The 19,261-nt window shown below is 26.8% G+C and overlaps 2 protein-coding genes across 5 annotated transcripts; one reads left to right on the plus strand and one right to left on the minus strand.

Moving 5' to 3' along the window:
- Positions 1–644: 644 nt before the first annotated feature.
- Positions 645–9,312, minus strand: LOC100166425. Its single transcript, XM_001951843.5, has 8 exons — positions 8,945–9,312; positions 8,636–8,689; positions 7,160–7,228; positions 5,873–5,953; positions 5,514–5,725; positions 3,587–3,954; positions 917–1,091; positions 645–851 (listed from the first exon to the last, which is right to left on the minus strand). The coding sequence occupies exons 1-8, from the start codon at positions 8,985–8,987 to the stop codon at positions 771–773; spliced, it is 1,083 nt and encodes a 360-aa protein (XP_001951878.1). The 5' UTR covers positions 8,988–9,312; the 3' UTR covers positions 645–770.
- Positions 9,313–10,609: 1,297 nt separating this feature from the next.
- Positions 10,610–17,862, plus strand: LOC100160299 (RNA polymerase II subunit A C-terminal domain phosphatase). Of its 4 annotated transcripts, none has more exons than XM_008185711.2 (9): positions 10,610–10,628; positions 10,954–11,194; positions 11,333–11,492; positions 11,571–11,696; positions 11,980–12,224; positions 13,098–13,303; positions 14,511–15,401; positions 16,166–16,276; positions 17,351–17,860. In XM_008185711.2, the coding sequence occupies exons 2-9, from the start codon at positions 10,980–10,982 to the stop codon at positions 17,635–17,637; spliced, it is 2,241 nt and encodes a 746-aa protein (XP_008183933.1). In that variant the 5' UTR covers positions 10,610–10,628; positions 10,954–10,979; the 3' UTR covers positions 17,638–17,860. The 4 variants fall into 4 exon arrangements, with proteins under 4 accessions (XP_008183933.1, XP_008183934.1, XP_008183932.1 ...); XM_008185710.3 differs by lacking the exon at positions 10,610–10,628 and adding an exon at positions 10,699–10,873; XM_001947645.5 differs by lacking the exon at positions 10,610–10,628 and adding an exon at positions 10,699–10,873 and having other exon boundaries at positions 16,166–16,246.
- Positions 17,863–19,261: the final 1,399 nt, after the last annotated feature.

The following is a 19,261-nucleotide window of genomic DNA, read 5'->3' on the forward strand; positions in this document are numbered from 1 at the left end:
GATTTTTTTCAGAAATGTTAGTTTTTATTTTTTAAGATGTATTTAATAATGTAAAAATAAAATAAAAATTTAGGTACTGTTTTTTTTCAGAAATGTTAGTTTTATCGTGTATTCAATTAATGTAAAAATAATATAAAATAAAATTATTGAATTTATTTATTTGTTAAAAAAAAAATGTTTTCCTCTAAATAGCGGACACCTCTAAATAGCGGACAAAATTTCGGCGACCGAGAGTGTCCGCTATTCAGAGGTTTCACTGTAGATTGATTATTATAATGTTGTACGCGTAAATGAAAGTTATTCTATCGTTAGTTATTGTACTTAAATGGATATTTAAAGATATCTATTCATACACCATTCGTAAGTATTACCATATGAGAGTAGTTTCTATTTATTATAAATTATTATTATTCATACACACTAGTGTGAGAACCACAAAAAGATATATGGGGGAGAGGTTAATGTGTAGTAGTAAAAATCAGGTCTAGTTTGGACAACCTTTTTCATAATTATTACTCATCGTGATAGTAAGCACCTAATCCATTCTCAATTGAATAGCGAGCATGCTTAGTATGTAATTATCTTCTTAAAAAGAAAGTAAATAAAAACAATGGTAAATTGTTTGGTAAAAATTAAAAAATAAATTTCTTGATCTAAATAATAAACATAACTTTAATTCATTCAGATAATAAAAATAATTATAAAAAGTATTAATATGCTCAGAAACAATTTATAACATGTAAATCTTGCATACTTTTTTTAGTACATCTTTAAGGCATGCATTTATTGTTTTGTAGTTCCATAAGATATTTTAACATTAAATCCATAAGTGTGGATGACCAAACATGTATCTAAAACAAAAAATTCAAATTTAAACAAACATTTTATTCATTATTTATTAAATAAATTAACCCACTTTTCCAGAAACATTAATTGAAGCTACTTTAGGCGCTTCAAATGCTTTCAATTTTAATTTTGATACATTTATTCCACTTGTTATTTTAAAATGGTCCTCTATATCAGATTGGACTTTAATTAAATCTGAATAATGAAACGAAGTAGCTTCAGAAGATGACCGATTCAATGAAAGTCTGTGAATTATATAATTTGTTTTAATACAAAATAAAACCATCATATGATCTACAGTGTAGAATTCAAGAGTGCATCGAGTTAAGTCCTACTACAGTACTTAATTTGAATTCAATAATTAATATACAGAAAAAAATTTTGAGCAGAAAATACTATTTTATTGTAGTATTCTGAAGCAGAATATTTTTTTGAGTATTTTGATATATTAAAATTAAATTTCTGAAAAACAGTAGTTAGAGCCTGTATTACAATAGTTGATCTCCGGATAAACCACAGAATTCGGCAGCTAAATTCAGTGGGTTAAGCGTAATTTACTATTGTAAAACGGGCCCTTAATTAGTTATAACTATCTTATTAGTATTTAAGCCAGTGGTTCCCAACCTTTTTAAATCTACGCACACCTTGTAAATGTTCAAAAATCTCACGTCCCTCCCCCTTAAATTAGAATTAAAAAGACCTTTTTTCTTTTTTTTTTTCAAGCCCTCGAATCAATATTAGATTAGATTATATAATAATGTTGTACCTGTTAATATTACATTACCTGCATAGAGGTCAATCATTATAAAATATTCGTAAAATTATTATCAACAAGCGACCGTTCGAAACCTAATTTATTGTTTTCAATTTTATAAATAAAATATTTCTTGTCATTTCATCATCACTAAATTCCCCCAAGCAGTACATAAATTCCCCATCCCCGGTTGGGAACCACTGATTTAAACTTTTAAGTATAGATAAGCGATATATGCTACTCCATACTGCTCAACAACATTTTAAATACTAATATAACATGTCAAGTTCCTCTTGGCACTTGGCAACCGTTGTAATTTAAAGAAAACAAGTGGTAACGTGAATTTTTTTTTCTATGGAGAGACTAAAATAAGTACCTACCCACCAATTGTTCCAGTGTTAATAGTGATGAACAATGGCTAACCACCAAACCCAATTTGTAAAAATTAAAAAGTTCATAAATTATAAGTTATTTGGACATGAGTCATCCCAAATTTTACATGTACAGTAGAACTTCGATTAACCGTCACTGTCGGGACCGAGGCTTTGACGGTTAACGGAAATTTTGCAAAAAAAACGTGTAAATACATATACATACACACATTTATTATATTTTATATTTATATTATATATTTATCATATTTTACGTGTGTACTTAAAAAAAAAAAAATACTTACATTGTAACAAATTATAAACATACATACCACACATATGATAAAAAAAAATCTGTCATTTTAGTTGGTTTTTTTGATTATTTTGAAGATAATTATTTTTTTTTTCAGCGGTGACCGATGACGGATAACAGAGAGTGACGGTTAATCGAGTGACAGTTAATCAAAGTTCTACTGTATCAGTAGTTTCATAAAATAGATATTCACATTATGACTGGCAAAAACATATTATATTGAAGAAAATATTCTAATACCTCAGCTGAGCACACACCAATGCAGTGAAAAAAAACTGCCACAACCCACTGCATAACCTGACCGCTTATTTTGCACTGAAATTGCACTGTTTTGGTGTGTGACACCCCAAGACAGAGAGTAAACTACAGATTAAATTACATTAGTTTTTTTTAAATCATATTGGTTGTCGAATGATAAGAAGAACTCATAAAACTAGTTGTCCAAAGTTTGATTTAAATATATCAAAGTACATTAAAGATATTCAGTTTTGGAACAAAAATAAAAATGTATGTTGTCGTTCAATAAAGTAAAAATAAATTAAGAAATTATAACAATAAAAATTGGAAAAATATTGTTTGGCAACAAATTTAAGATTAATATCAAAAAAATATTTAGTTTTTGAAATTATGTAAGATGATGATAAAATAATCACCCAGTACATAGCTTAAAAAGGTAATCATAAAAAAAGAACAATTTTTAAAATTTAAAAAATAACCTATTAATTGGTTATCACACAAAATAAGAAATATAAATATCAAACTATTATTAGCTAATTAACCGGTAACACTACAAACCTACAAAAAAGCTAACAAGTCAAATTGACAATTGTCTATGCATTCACATAAATGCTTAGATCTCATTCCTATACAAAATATTTTATAAATCATTTGATACACATTTAAATATAATAAAAAAGTTTAGACAAAAAATTAATATATAATAATCAAAGTATGTTATGTATGAGTTGATTTTTGATATTTTATTTACAATGTCCAATAATTAGCTCTAAGACTTGTGATACTTTACTTTTTGAATTTTAATTAGTGAGTTTAGTAATTAAAATATTGAAAATTTACTTTTATACAGGCATAGATTAACTTCTATTCTATAATATTGATAGTAGGTGTTTTTACTTTCAAAACGCTCAATAAACCATACTATTGGAAAAAAGCTTTTTGTTAAGTGAAACAAATCTTAACCATATGGTCAAAATAAAATATTTTCTATTTAAAGAATATAGTCTAATATAAATTATATTTGAATACAGATGTATAATAAAATAATATTTTTAGAATACTAACTTAGCTAGAACTGATCGAAGGAACTCTGATTCGGCATAACATTTTACATCCATTTGACCCTTTGATGATTCATATTTATAGAAATAGTGGTATAAAACAGTTTCATTGTATAATTGTCCAGCATCACCCATCGATATAGCAATAAGCCACAGAAATTGATATAAAGCAAATTCATATGGCCGAATGACACAATCAAAATGTTCGGTTAACCAATTATGTATGGCTACTGAGAATGATTTATTTCCTTGTACCATTAATATAGGCATATCAGATAAACTATTTTTATCATAATTTTGTTCATAATTTGGTGACTTTAATAGCAAACCAGTATAAAGTTTTGAATTAGTATCATTGTTGATAACATAAATCTGTAAAAAAACAAAACAATATATAGTAAAATAAAATAATTTCATATAACAAGTTAGATTGAGTAAATATTGGTTGTGGTTTTTTTTTTTAATTTTTGTAAATATTTAATACAGTCAACTCATGACATATTAAATTTTAAGGAATCGAGAAAAATATGTTATAGAAGTTTGTTATAATCAATAGCATTGATATAATAAGATGTATTTAAATGTATAAAATCAACACATTATAGATACATGTATTTATTTTCATTTACTAATATTTACATACATGTATAAAATAACATTATATTAGGTACATAATATGTATAAAATACTGTATTATTTAATTTTTAGATGTATAATTATATTTTTTAAAATTTGTTATTATTTTTTTTTTTCGTATAGCTGCTTGAGCTTACCTGCTCAATAGAATTTGTCCAGATTTGAAATGTTAGAAAACAAACTGTCATCAATGTCATGTATTTCTATACATTTTTCATAGTATTATACACTAGCAGACATGTATCTTATCTCAATAAAAATTAAAAATTTGTAATGGCAAGCTCTAGAATTGTATAAACTTGTCACATCAAGAGAGCTTTGGCCAAACATTTTTTATTATATTGAGAGGACTAAAAAATATTCAATTTTTCATATATTACATAATTTTCAAGGAAACAACCATTTCATTTGTTATATGTATATATTATATTGTGAGTCGATAGTGTTAAGATCATTCAAAGGTGCTTTGTAACATCAATTGATTATTTAATATACATCCTCAGTATTATTATGTAACTCTATAATTGTTATTCCTTTAGAATAAATATATTTTCCAATGAGAATTAACTTATTTTTCATATTATAATGATTTGTTTTACATTTTGAAATTTTTGATTATCTACTGGCAGCCCATAAGAATAATAAACTATAGTTGGATTTTAAATAAAATACATTCTAAAATATTTTAAAACAGTAATACTAAAAATTGTAACAACTAATAATCTGTATAATTATACTATAACCAGTGCTCGAATTGGGGAAAATTAAGTAGAGGAGCCTCATCTAATGATTTAAAAACTGCATTCCAAGGGCGCATTATTCAAAACTGACCATACAAAAAATAGTAGAGGTACGCGAAAAAAAAATGAAAATAGTAGGGGAGCTCCGTCCCCGTGCACCCCCTCCCCCTTAGAGCACTGATTATAATGTTATACTATTTTAATTTATAAAATGCAATATTATTATACATTTATATTTTCTTATAGAAACAAACAATGATATGAAAAGTTTAATTTTTTTTATTCAGCATAATATATCTATAAAATCCATACTTTCTAAATAGTAAATACTAAATAGTAAACTTGAACAGTACTTATACAACTTTAATATTATGTTAAATACCTATATTTTAGTTTCCAAAGTAATCCTGATTTATTGAGTTAAAATTATTATTTAGAATGTAATATTATATTATGTAATTATAATAGATAATAAAATATACCAATAATACATTAATTTAATATAGTAAGTTAAAAGAATCCAATTCCATGAAATTTAAAATTTTATTTTATTACCTTTAATGCAATGCATTCTTGATGTGCTTCTTTTGCTTCAATTTCTACAGAGATTTCCGAGAAAGAATTATTTTGGTTCTTCATATGTGTAGATATATGAATTATTAAAAATTTCTTCAACTTTTTAGATAATAAGTTTAAATAGTTTGTATCAAAATTCAAATTCCATAATGGAGATACACGAAATATTGACCAATTTTTTCCAACAAGATCTACATAAAATATAACATTAATATACAACACATTACACATAGATTGTGAAATCTTTAGCAAACACTCGTGATAAATTAAAAATCAGTTGGTGTGTCTGTTAATTAAGATTTAATTTTAGTGTACATTCATAATTTTTTATACCTTACCGAGTATATCAGATATTTCTAAAAGAGCAGTTGGATCAAAACTTGAATCAACTATTCCTGACTCTGATTCTGACATTGTAACTATAATGCAAATAAAATAACAAAATCTAAATTACTGAAAATCAAAACTTCAAAATGTTATTCACAATAAAGTTGCTATATATCCCACTGCCTCAGTGTCCCGATAAAGTGTTTTGAGACGGCCTATGGTTTCAGAATTTAAAAGGACATCACACCTGTATGTGTTGTCTCCGTCTTACAAATGTACAACATAGCAAAGACTGTTTAGTGCGGGACAGTTTTACTCCCTCTATATTTATTGTAGAATTATCAATATTACACATCGTATAGGTAAGAACTTTGTCTGTGTAGTAGTGTTTTTATTATTCAGATAAAATAAATACATTTAAAGTTATGAATTTGAGAACATTAATAAGTTTTTTTGGTTTTTTGAAGTAAAACTTCTTTGTCATGTTCACGTTTATCTTTATTGTATTGATTTTTCTCACTCTCACCCTAATTCACTTATAATTTGATGGGCTCCAATAGTTATGAAAGAAGTTTTACTTCCCCAGAGTATAATGGTGGGCTCACACACTTTTGTTTTTATTATTTTTTTCATTTAATTATTAAAAACTATTAGATAAGCTATCAAAAATTTTTAACACACTTCAACACAGATAAAGCTTTTTCCTATACGCTGTGGAATTTCGGTAATTCTACTATGAATACAGAAGAGTAAAATTGTTCCGAGCTAAACCGTTTTTGTTATATTGTACATTTATAAGACGGAGACAACACATCAACACATGCGGGTTTGACTTTTTACTAAACATTAATATTTTATGTTCACAATTTGTCTTTTCTAAAAATGTCTAGTAAAAAAATATTGTTTCAATGAATGATAAATAATGAAATTGATCACTTGATTGACTGACAAAATCTATTTTAAAACTATTTTCCTGGCTTGGTAACGGAAATTAATATGTTCATAGTTTTCTTATTTCTTCGCGACAATTTTTTATATCATTTATCGCTAATTGAGCATTTTGTCAGTCACTCATTCCAAATTTGTAACATTGAGTTAGTCTTTCTATATAAATTAAATGTAAGTCATAGAGTGCTAAGCATTAAGTATGGTATTCTAGTTCCGAAAAAGAGAGACATGAGTCAAAGATTCTTATATTTAGCTATCACACAATAAATGTAAATATATTAAGGTTATTGAACAAATTATTTGTTAATAGAGAATAGTTTGGAATCTAAAATGCAAATAGTAATATTTACCATCTTCCGGATCAGATTCGTCGGTTTCAATTGAATGTGGGTCTTCAACATTTTCATTTTCTTTATCATCTAAAACAATACACGTGCAATATTATTTATTAATAAGATGATAAAGTCATAAGAATAACAATATATCTAAATAGATACTAAAATTAATGTAGGTATGGTTATTAGTTATTATTAGGGCTCGAATGTTGTTGTACTAAAAATGATTGCATTATTGATGTGAAAAAAACTCAAAATTGCAATAAAAAAATATATTTTTGTTGTGTAAGTATGTATCTTCTTTCAGCAGATACTCGAGTTTCGCATAATTTGCAAAATAAAACTGAACCGTCACTCCAAAATATGTTTTCCCCAAACTCATCGACATATTTGTTTAAGACGTTCTTCATCGATGGCTTACTTTTCGGCATTTTGAAGAACAAATTAGAAAAAAAAATACAAAATAGTGTGCACTGTGCAGTGTTAACGAGCTACAGTGTGATACTGAACTATTATAAATTGAAACATGCATTCCTCCCAACATTTTATTAATGTATAATAATCAAGTCGTTATTCTTATCTTGTTATTGACTGCAAGCCTAAAAATACTTCCCGTAGCCATATTATAGCGTAATGACCGCGCTCTACTAATTAAATGGTTTTTCCAGTTACCGCCGACGACGACGGCCAAATAAGGTGTCACAACCAATAAAGCCCGACATAACCATAGATCATTCCTGTATAATCTAACAAAAAAAAGTGAAAACACAAAAAAATACATAAAATTGTATTGAAAATGACGACAACCAACAAAATTGCAATAAAATTGAAAAAAGGTCAAAAATTGCAAAAAGTTGCACTTAAAATTTTTATATATTAATTGGTACTTGTATGAAACAAATTTATAACCTACTTAGCAACAAATCCGAACAATAGAAAAAAAGTTGCAAATGCAACAACATCCGAGCCCTAGTTATTACTTATTTGTCAACACAATGTTACAAAAAACTTCAGCAAAAAAAAAATTGTAAATGGTCATCATTAGCAATTAATACTTAGGAAGTCGATTTAAATTATAATAATGAATAAAATAAAATTGAGTGGAATAAAAAGTAATTTAGTATTAAGCACTCAGAATAGAACATAAAACGTTTGCATAGAAATTTGATGCAAGTCTGTATGTCAATTATGTGCGATGAAAATGACCATTAAACATGTTATAACTGACTGCTGCAAGGATATAAAAGTTGCCAGATACATGAATATATCAGCAAATCTTTACCAGATGAGATGTCCAATGTCCATTAAACATTAGATCATTGATTGAATCATTCAAAAATATCTGTATACTATATAATCAAATGTAATACTAGTTTACAATAATAAGTTTATATATTATTATAACATGGTTAAAATTCTAAACAAAGATACTAATTTTTATACTTTTTCTACAAATTATATAGTATATTATAATATACAAATGTAACTTACCGTTAGTTATACAGGATATATCACCGAATGACTCTGAGGATACTTCTGGCGAAACTAAAAAAAAAAGTATACATAAGACAATACAGAGGTATTTAGTTTATATATAATTTTTAAGTTAAATGCCTGAAAAATATGCTGTTATGTTAAATGTTAAATATGATGTGATTTTTATAGGCATATTTACAATATTTTTGCTGAACAAACATATAACTCTGAGCTCCAGTGAATATTATAAACATACCTACAGCATTGATATAATACAATGACTTAAAATATATTTCAGCGTCAGTGTAGTAGATGTAGACTTACTTGAATCTGCTTCTATAACACTTAAGTCTTCGTCAATTTCCATTATTATCCAGTATTTTATAGGAGGTACTTATAATCTAATATATATAGATCAAACTACTAGCTGTCATGATGTGAACAATATCATTATTATTTATTGTTTGTATATTATTATACTACATTATCTTTTGTATAATATTATTAATATTATTTAAAATTGAAATCACGGTTGTAAATATTTTTGATATTAGTTATCAACCGTTGTTTACTTGTTTGAAAATTCGTAACGGATAAAAGCACAATCTAACCAAGATAAAAAGGACTGGAAACGAACATCGAATACTGAACAGGCGGTGTCCGCGTCCGGCGACCGCGGTGATTGGGAGGCGGGCCGTTTAAGTGGAGTGAAATGCAGAAAATATGTGGTGGGACTGTTTGGCGGGGTGAAATAGGGAAGTGCGATTCTAGCGCTACCTATATTCATCCATAGACATAATAATAAAATATTTATTAATATTTAATTTGTCTACGTATTCATCGTACCACAGGGCATAGATCCGAATTGAATTTTCGAAATTATTCCAACTATTTTTCAGTTAAGAATTCATAAAAGTTTTCACTTTCATAGCTAACATTAGAAATTTTGATATAAAATTCCCGGAAAGTAATATACATTTTTTATAAGCGTTTGAATTTAAGATTTTTAAGACATTGGATTTTAATCGGTAAATTAGGTAGCGAATTTTCATCCATCTATGTTTCATAATTTGTTGTAATTAAAAAACGAATAATCCTAAATACTTGAAATTTTCACCAAATGTTAAAATTACCATTTTCCTTACATAGTAAAATTTTCAAACAATTTTGACTCTTTTTGAGCTATTTATATCAAATTTTGTATATTTTTTTCAGTTCGAAATTCATAGGTAAAAGATTTCCTTTCCATATAGCTACGTAGGAAATTTTAATAGAAAGTTCCCAACAAATTTTACTACCTGACTACCTAGAGCTCAATCAAAAAGAAAAAGTTCACTGGAAAAATTCGCTATTTAAAGCAATGAAATATTTTCGATTTTTATAATTTTTTTTTTTACTATTGAATTTGTTTATTTATACAAGTATGCTAGGTCGACTCAACGTCTGCGTTCAGAATTGTTTTTCGTATATAATGATGTTTCATTGAATTCAAATACAAAATATTTATATTTATAAACATATTAAATTAACTACCGCTGCACTACTTAGGTATAATTTACAAAAAAAATGTTTTAAAGTTGAGTGTCATAAATTAAAATAATTAAATGATTTTTTTTTCTGCGTACCATAAAATTATAAAAAACAAATAAGTACCTAGACATGGGATCCCGGGAATTTGCACGGAGTACCCCTCTAACACCGTCACTGTACTTATCTATATAGCCGTGATCGATTGCTAAAATTGCTGGCACATTCAGCGTAAAATGTAAATTTACACTTATTCAGTAGTATAATTAGTAATTAGTACCTAATTAGTACCTAAATAAATAATCGCTGATCAAAAACAAATCTAAAATCAAGTTTACATTATTTTTATCAAATAATATTATACACTATTCAGCTAGACGTATCACACAAATCGAACAAATCGGTCGGTGCGTAACGTTTTTACGTTTGATTTCCATGGCAAGTGTTTCAGAGTTTTGATGCATATCAAAATATTATGGTTGTAAGCTATTTTGAAATGTTATCACGAGTCAGTTTAGGATTGATATTACTAATTTCTAGTACCAGTTGTACATGGTAGTACACTAGTACCTACTTCGTTCAACTTTTGAATTCTTTAATTCTTATCATTACAGTTAAAATTTGTTTCTTCTTTACTTGTTCACAATATTTATACAAATCTAATTGTTGTTTGTTCAATAAATCGTGAATGTTTTAAAACTTATGTCTTCTAAAATTCTAGATGAAGTAACTTAATTTCTTAATATTTTCTAATCGATACTCTACAATTATTTCAATTTAATATTCATGTATTGTTATTATAATAGCATTTGAATGAGACAAATTAATAGAGATGAGTCAAGAAAAGATTTGTGTCAAACTTCCAACAACAGATAAAAAAGTGACACTTTTAAAATGGCGAGTGAAAGAAGGCACTTTGGTTAACAGCACTGTTGTTGTACTTCTTTATCAAGAGAACGGAGAAAAAGATCGGAAAAGTTTTCGCACTCATCATGTTGGTGTTGTTAAGAAAATCTTAATACATGAAGGCCAAGAAGTTCCTGCAGGGTAAGAATTACTCCGATTAAATGTTTATATTGTACTTTCAAAGATATCCACCTAATAATATTAAATACATTTCTAACATTGTACATGTTTAATCGTTACAGACTTAACAATTAGATTTATTATTCTTACATATTTTAGATATCCTGTATTTGAGTTGGAGCCTGGCTGTAGCCATAGTACTGTAGTCAGTGATTTATGTGCAGATTGTGGTGCCGATTTAAGAATCGACAATGCATCTAAACCAACTGCATCTGTTTCTATGGTACACAGTGTACCTGACCTCAAAGTCAGCGAACAGGTATATTATACACATTTGTTACTATTTTATTCATTCAATTAAAATTTGAAAGTTTTAATTTACAAATTTAATTTTTAGAGTGCGTTGTTATTGGGTAAAGCTGATGAAAAACGTTTGCTTGGTGATAAAAAACTGGTGTTACTCGTAGATTTGGATCAAACACTAATACACACAACAAATGATAATATACCTAATAATATCAAAGTATATATTTTAAAATATTTGTGTAGCTCTATAATTAATTAAATATTGTGTATCTGCACAAGCTGGGTACACTCTATAACTCAGTTACCTGTATTACTCAGTACCCTAAACATATTTTAGAATTCTGTCTACGAGAGATTGATCCAATAGTCTAGATGTCCCTTAAACAGAGTTAAAAAATATTTATAGCTTACTGAGTAATTTGGGTCATTTAATTATACAATAAACACGTTTTCGCAGACGCACTATATATTAAATATTAATACCTTCTATATTTGCACAGGATATTCATCATTTTCAACTTTATGGACCAAATTCACCTTGGTATCACACAAGACTTAGGCCAGGGACATACAACTTTCTGTCCTCTATTAGTGAATTATACGAACTTCACATCTGTACATTTGGCGCTCGAAACTATGCTCATACTATAACCCATATACTGGATCCAAAAGGAAAGTTGTTTTCTCACAGGGTTTTATCACGTGATGAATGTTTTAATCCAAACAGTAAGACTGGAAATCTCAAGTATGTTTATCTCATAAGATGTAAATTAATGTTAAGTTTCCTTTTATTGCTAGGTATCTCATTATATGTGCTTTACTGTATGTCATGTTCTATTTATTTTCACATCGCATTTGAAATAACTTAGGTCTGTTCCTTATTATGATAATTTTGCGCATGGTTAACAAAACAAAAGCATATTGAAAAAATTAAAAATGTGTTTATGCTTTTTATAATATAATATGTATATTTAATCAATGATACCGTTTACTTACAGTAGATTACCTACATTCAATATTTTTATATAGTGCATCATATACTTAACATAAGGTAAAATGAGTTCTTAAAATGTTAACCTCAGAATTTTATTCAATAATTTTAAATGAATGATTAGCTACATATTTTTTGTTAAATTAAAATATCACAATGTTAAATGATAAAAATTCCTCAAACATGTTAAATATTACATACAATTGCCAAAGTAAAAGAAATAGAAATACTTGTTATTGACTTACAAACCAACAATATTATCTTTTATTCACCAGTATATAACTTATATAATATTATTATGTCTACCAGGCTACTAAAAAGTTTTAAAAAAACAACTTTAAATCTAATAACTGTAGATATATGTATAATCATAAGGCTTGTAAAAAAATATCAGTAAAATATAGTTTTTATATTATATAATTTACAAATATATTATACTTATATAATACAAAAACTATATTTTACTGATATTTTTCTTTAATAGAACTACAAATATTTTTAAATTATGTATAATAATTAATAAATATAATAGTATTATATATATTGCTTTATACTCTTTTATTATTTAGTTTAATACAATTTAATTATTTATAAATATATTATAATATTATTTATTGATTATTCTAGGGGATTGTTTCCATGTGGTGATAATATGGTGTGTATAATTGATGATCGTGAAGATGTTTGGGATTATGCTTTAAATTTGATACACGTCAAGCCATATCATTTTTTTCAACACACTGGTGATATAAACGCTCCTCCAAATTTACAAAAAAATGTTGATATTTCTTTACAACAGGATAATAGAGTGGATTTTACACATTTAGTTCAAGGTAATTTTCTTTTTTTATATTACTTTTTACCTTAATTGATTTAAATACATTTTTTTAAATATTGCATCAATTAAATATTGCTATACTCTGTTGCAAAAGAGAAGACACCAGGCAGCCACGGGAAAAACCGGTTTTGCTTCGTTAAAATTTTTAAAATATGATGTTAATATACAGCAACATTTTAAGAAACGTTCCTTAAATATTCTAAAAAAAAAATTATTGATTGTTATTAATTTCCTTAATCATAATTCATAAGCAAAATAATAATATCTTAAATACTTTATTATTTATTATTTTGTTAAATTAAACATGCAATATGGTTTTTATTATTTATATAAAAACTAGCAACAGTAAAATGGTTTGTTTTTTTTTAAATTCCTTATATGCTAAAAGATATGCCCAACATTTTCAGCTGATAAAATACCAACTATAAATTAGCAAAATAACGCCCATAAATATCAGTGGTTTCTTTAACCGAAAACCAGATATTAGTGCTCAATTAATTTTCTAAATACTAATATCGTCTGAATGTAACATGGTTCGAGATAATGCTTACGTAAGGTGCTCTCATCAGGGATGTGTCGGCCAGTGTAATATTTCAAAAATCAATGAAATTATGATACTTTTAATTTATTTCAAAGAGTATTTGCTACAACTAAATCTGCATATTATTCTTCATTAAATTGACTTTTCAGTAATAAATAGGTACTTGTTTTTTTAACTGGGTAGGTATATTATATAATATATTGGTCGACGTTCCGATTGTATTATGGTAATAAATAATAATAATCGTTGATAATAGATATGACGAGACATTGTGTCGTATTTATTCTATTATTATTTATTGGTGTATCGTGGCCTTGTTAGTATAATATCAGTATAAAAATATATCTGTTCATGACAAACAAAAATAATTTATGACAGGAAATTATTGAATCAAAAAACTTGAAAATATTTCTCTAATATAGTCCAATATAGCTGAAATATTCTCCAAAAACAAAATATGCACTAATATGCAAAAAAACTTTTATAATAATTCTACAGATTATGAAATGCAAACATTTCTTACTCCCATTAAACAGTACACGTTAGTTTAAAGTATATTTTTGCATACAAATCCGGACTATAGTTATTATTTATTAATTATTATTTAACTTCTTGTTTAAAAAATTAAAAAATACTAATTATTAAATATATATTGTAACAGGTATAACTATTAAAAAAAAAGATAATATTAAAGGTGATCCACAAATGGAAGATGGAGAAGTTTTGTCTGATGATGATTCAGGAAATACAACAACTGATAATGAAGAAAAAAATAAAAATGATGCGGTAATTGAAGACAATAGTGATCAAGTAGAAGTAGAAGAAGAAGATGATTACTTGTTATACTTGGAAGATATTTTAAAAAATTTGCATAAGGAATACTTCAAAGAATATGATCAAAATTATGAGTTGTATGGAAATAATGTCGAAGTTCCTGATATGAAGCGTATCATACCTACGTACCGTTCAAAAATATTAGCTGGTAAAAAGCTAGTATTCAGTGGCTTAGTGCCTACTCCTGTACCACTGACTGAAAGTCGAGCTTATAAAGTGGCTCGATTATTAGGTGCAGAAGTCACAGAAAATATCAAACCTGACTCTACGCATTTGGTCGCTGTTCGTCAGGGCACACTTAAAGCTAGTGCAGCCCGTAAACGCCCCGATATAAAAACAGTGACACCTGAATGGTTGTGGCTTTGTGCAGAACGTTGGGAACATGTTGAGGAAAGATTATTTCCTCTCCGATCAGAAGGTGGTGGTGGTTCTAGTAGTCGAGACCCACCAGCTCATTGCAGTAGTCCAGAACACTCACCACATTTTATGGCCAATAACCAAAATATTTCTCATGTAAATAAAGAACAGGACCAAAAATTTGCAGAGACTCTTAATCCGCTACTTTCCTTTTCTGATGAAGATATTAAACGTATGGCAGGAGAAGTAGAAGACATGACCGATGATGAAGAAAGTTGTGATGGTGATGATGTGCCTGATATAATTGATGTATTAAAAATAAATAAAGATGGTAATTCAAGTTCAGAAGCATCTTTAGACGGTAAGAGTTTTGTTATGAATTGGTTAAGTTTCCGTAGATTAAAATATAATTTATTCCTTTTTCAGATATGTCCATGTTTTCAGTTTTATGCCAATGTTTTGGATCTATTGCAAGATCTTCAGATTGTGTGTTCACCATTTTTCTGTTATGAACATTCATCTACTGAGTAAAATTTACAATACATCTGAAACATCAGCATAAAACTGAAAATATGGATATACGCGAAAAGAATAAAAATAAGTGTTTTGTTGTGTAAACTTAGGTCTAGTATAGTATAGGTCAGAGATGGCAAACCTATGGCGCGCAAAATATTTTTTTTCATTGTTAAAACTTGCTTAGTTGTATTTGATGAAATAATTCTTTACAAACATAATATAACTGTGACAGATTATTTTCCTAAAACAATGAACTTAATCAAATCAAAACATAGAAATAAATAATGATGCATTGATGGATGAAGCTAATGCAGCTTGCCTATCAATAAAATATTTAAAAATGTATACACATCTGATATTAAAAAATGTTGTGAATCTCTTTAAAATCACATGACCGCAATAAAAAATATTTGTAGGCGTGTAAAACTTTTTTAAAACTAATTGAAAATGTTTGGCATGTGAATTTAGATTATATAAAAATATTATTTTTTACATCACATTTGCTTATTTATTTTGTTACAATTCTTATGTATAAAATTAAGATTATATTTTATACATTTCTATACATTACTTAACAGTAAATAGTAAATATAACACATGTTGCTTCAGGTTCTAGGAGAGGGAATAAACGTCATTTCAGTTCATCAGAATCAACAGATAATGAAGATGAAGTAGAAAAAGAAATAGAAGGTGAAACATTAATTGAACGATTCCGAAAAAGTAAAAATATAGATGAATTAGTCTTGAAGTAGTGTATAAATAGTGAATACAGTGTAAATTTAAATTTATGATATTTACTGTTTAGATTAAAGTTTAGCATATCAGTATGCATATGATAGTTGTAGTGTATCAAACTGTTTTGGAGAGGATTCCACAAGACTTTTTCCTCCATTGTTTTTTTAAAATTTAAATTCAATGGTTTTACATTTTAACTATCAAATAATTATTTGTCTCATCTATTTAGTAATTTCTTTCTTTTTATGAAGAGAACATCAATTTGGGTTATATGATATGAATACAAATTGTTGACACTAAACTAGTAAACTCCGCAATACTTTTTTTTTTTGATAAAATATGGATTGTTTTTTATGAAATGGATAGATTGTTTTCACATCTTTCCAGATGATATGGATTTATTTATTGTGTATAAACCAATTTATAATTATTTAAATGTACTTGAATTATATATTTATTAAAATAGATAATACATGATAATTTTTAATAAAATAAATGATTTCTACGAACTATACTTGACCCTATTAAATAATATTATATAACATAAATTTAGTTTATTTATTAATTCAGATTCCATTTAATGTTATCGACTGTATTACAGTCGAGTTTTGGTAACTCGAACCTCAATAACTTGAAAACTTTGATAACTCAAATTGTTTCCTACCCTTTGAAGGGTTTTTAAGTTGGGTTTGATGTATATATCACGAAAAATACATATGTTGAATTTATTTTTATTCCCGTTGATAGTTGAGTTATCGAGACTCAACTGTATATGAATATTATTACTAATAATGTATTAACAATAATCACGTACATTCATAAATATATATTTTTACAATAAGTACTCTAAAATAATAATAAATATATTGATTTATACATTAAATTCATCCATATTGTGAAAAAAATGTATTATTCATCATATATTTACAAACTATGTCCATCTATAATGTATAGATAAAGATAGTCAATTTTTAAATTGGGAAACTTAATGGAGGTGGTATAATGAAATTATTAGAAAATTAAGTTTATTCATTGTCAATATAATGGTTTTTACTTTAGGTACTAGCAGAGGACAGAAGCGTAGACGCAGTTCATTGGATAGTGATGGAAGTGAAGAAGATAATGAAACATTAAATGAAAAATTTCGTCAAGGTAAAAATTTAGATGATTTAGGCGTAGAATGGGGTAACAATAGTGAAAATAGTGTGGACCCACCTGATGAGATGAATGATTCTGACTGGGGTAATAATAGTGAAAATAGTGTGGATCCACCAGATGAGATGAATGATTCCGAATGGAATATGTTGGGCGCTGCTTTAGAAAAAGAATTTTTGGAAAATCAATAATTTAAGCATCATAAATGTTTCTTCACATTTAGTTGTATAAATTGTACATATCACAAATTGTAAAAATGTCCTTTGCTAAGTTTTTTTTTTAAAACAATAAGTATAATATTCCTATTTGGTTTGTTACTGTATACTATGTTTTTGGGAGATTATCTGTGATGTATACCTTTTATGCTTATTATACTTGTAATAAATAATTATTGAATAAAACAAAGTTTAATCATATTATTCAGCTATCTCTCAATATTAATGTTTTATATGAAATATAATGACTCTGTGTTTTCTTTTTTATTTGTATATAATAAATAAATCAAATTGTAGGTTAATGCTAATTAAATGGACTAATGGAATTAAATTGAAATTTTTTTTAAAAAAGTTGTGTTTGAAAATGTCTGAAAAAATTATTTCGATTTCAATTATTAAATACTTAATTGTATTATATTCTTTTTCACATTAACATAAACTTTTGGTTAAACTTTTGGAGTATGGTGCAGTAGAAATATCAAAAGGTGGGTAAGTAGACGTTGCTCTGGTGTACAGTAGGTTATAAGTGGGTCACTGTAATGGGACACTGTAATGTTAAATTTGAATTCAATGATATAATATCATTGTATAAAAAAACAATTCTGAGCGAAAATGGTCAGTTAGCTTATGGTATTTCTAAGTATATTTGATGATATAATTGTGAATAAAGTAATTTATATATTTACCTATTTAAGTGGAACCTTGTTTTAAATTTTCAATCCTTAGCTATAAAAGTTGAACATTTTAAAAAATTTTACTACAAAATAATTATTAAATTTTAAATTTGATACATTTTGTCGAAACTCGAACTTTAAATACTTATAAAAAAAAAAACTATGCCTATGCATTTTAAATATTTTTCAACTGCTATTGCAACAAAATATCAGGGGCCTTACATTACATTTTCATGCTTTTTTACCCAACAAAATGATATTTATAGAAAAAAAACTAAAAAAATTGAAAACTGACAATGTCCGTAAACATCTCAAAAAGAGTCAAAATATTTCCAAAATTGTATGGTGTATAGAAAATGAAAATATAAACATTCGGTAAAATTTTTTCATAAATCTACAGTTATTCGTTTTTGAATACGTTGATATATGTCTTTTTTCCTCAGAATAATTTGTCAGTTCTATAGGTATTGAATACTTTCAAATTTGTAATCACTGAATGTCTGAATTCAAACTTGACATCCACTTCAGTATCCATCTCAATAGGTAAGTAAATGCGAGTTCTCTTTTTTATTAAAATTTAATGTTTAAGTAAATTAAATATTTTATAGAGGTAGGTAGGTACCTAATCAATAGAGGAATACTTATTTTAGTTAAATAATAGGGTTCTTATTCAAAGTTAAACATTTTTAAATAGTTATCAACGTAGGTACCTATCTAATAACTGTTAAAAATTTTAACCGGATACCTACTTTAGATTCTGAGCGGAGTCGGAGCGAGGAAGCTAGTGGTTTTACTATGGTGTTTACTTTTTTATTTATTTATTTTTTTTTATATTCCGTATACAAAATTTCTACCAGAAGGAGTGCTTCGATTTCAATATATAGTACCTTTATCTTTTAAAAAATTGGATCAAAATGGTACTTTAG

Source organism: Acyrthosiphon pisum, chromosome A2, assembly GCF_005508785.2.
Source record: "Acyrthosiphon pisum isolate AL4f chromosome A2, pea_aphid_22Mar2018_4r6ur, whole genome shotgun sequence".
Taxonomy (NCBI): Eukaryota; Metazoa; Arthropoda; class Insecta; order Hemiptera; family Aphididae; genus Acyrthosiphon; species Acyrthosiphon pisum.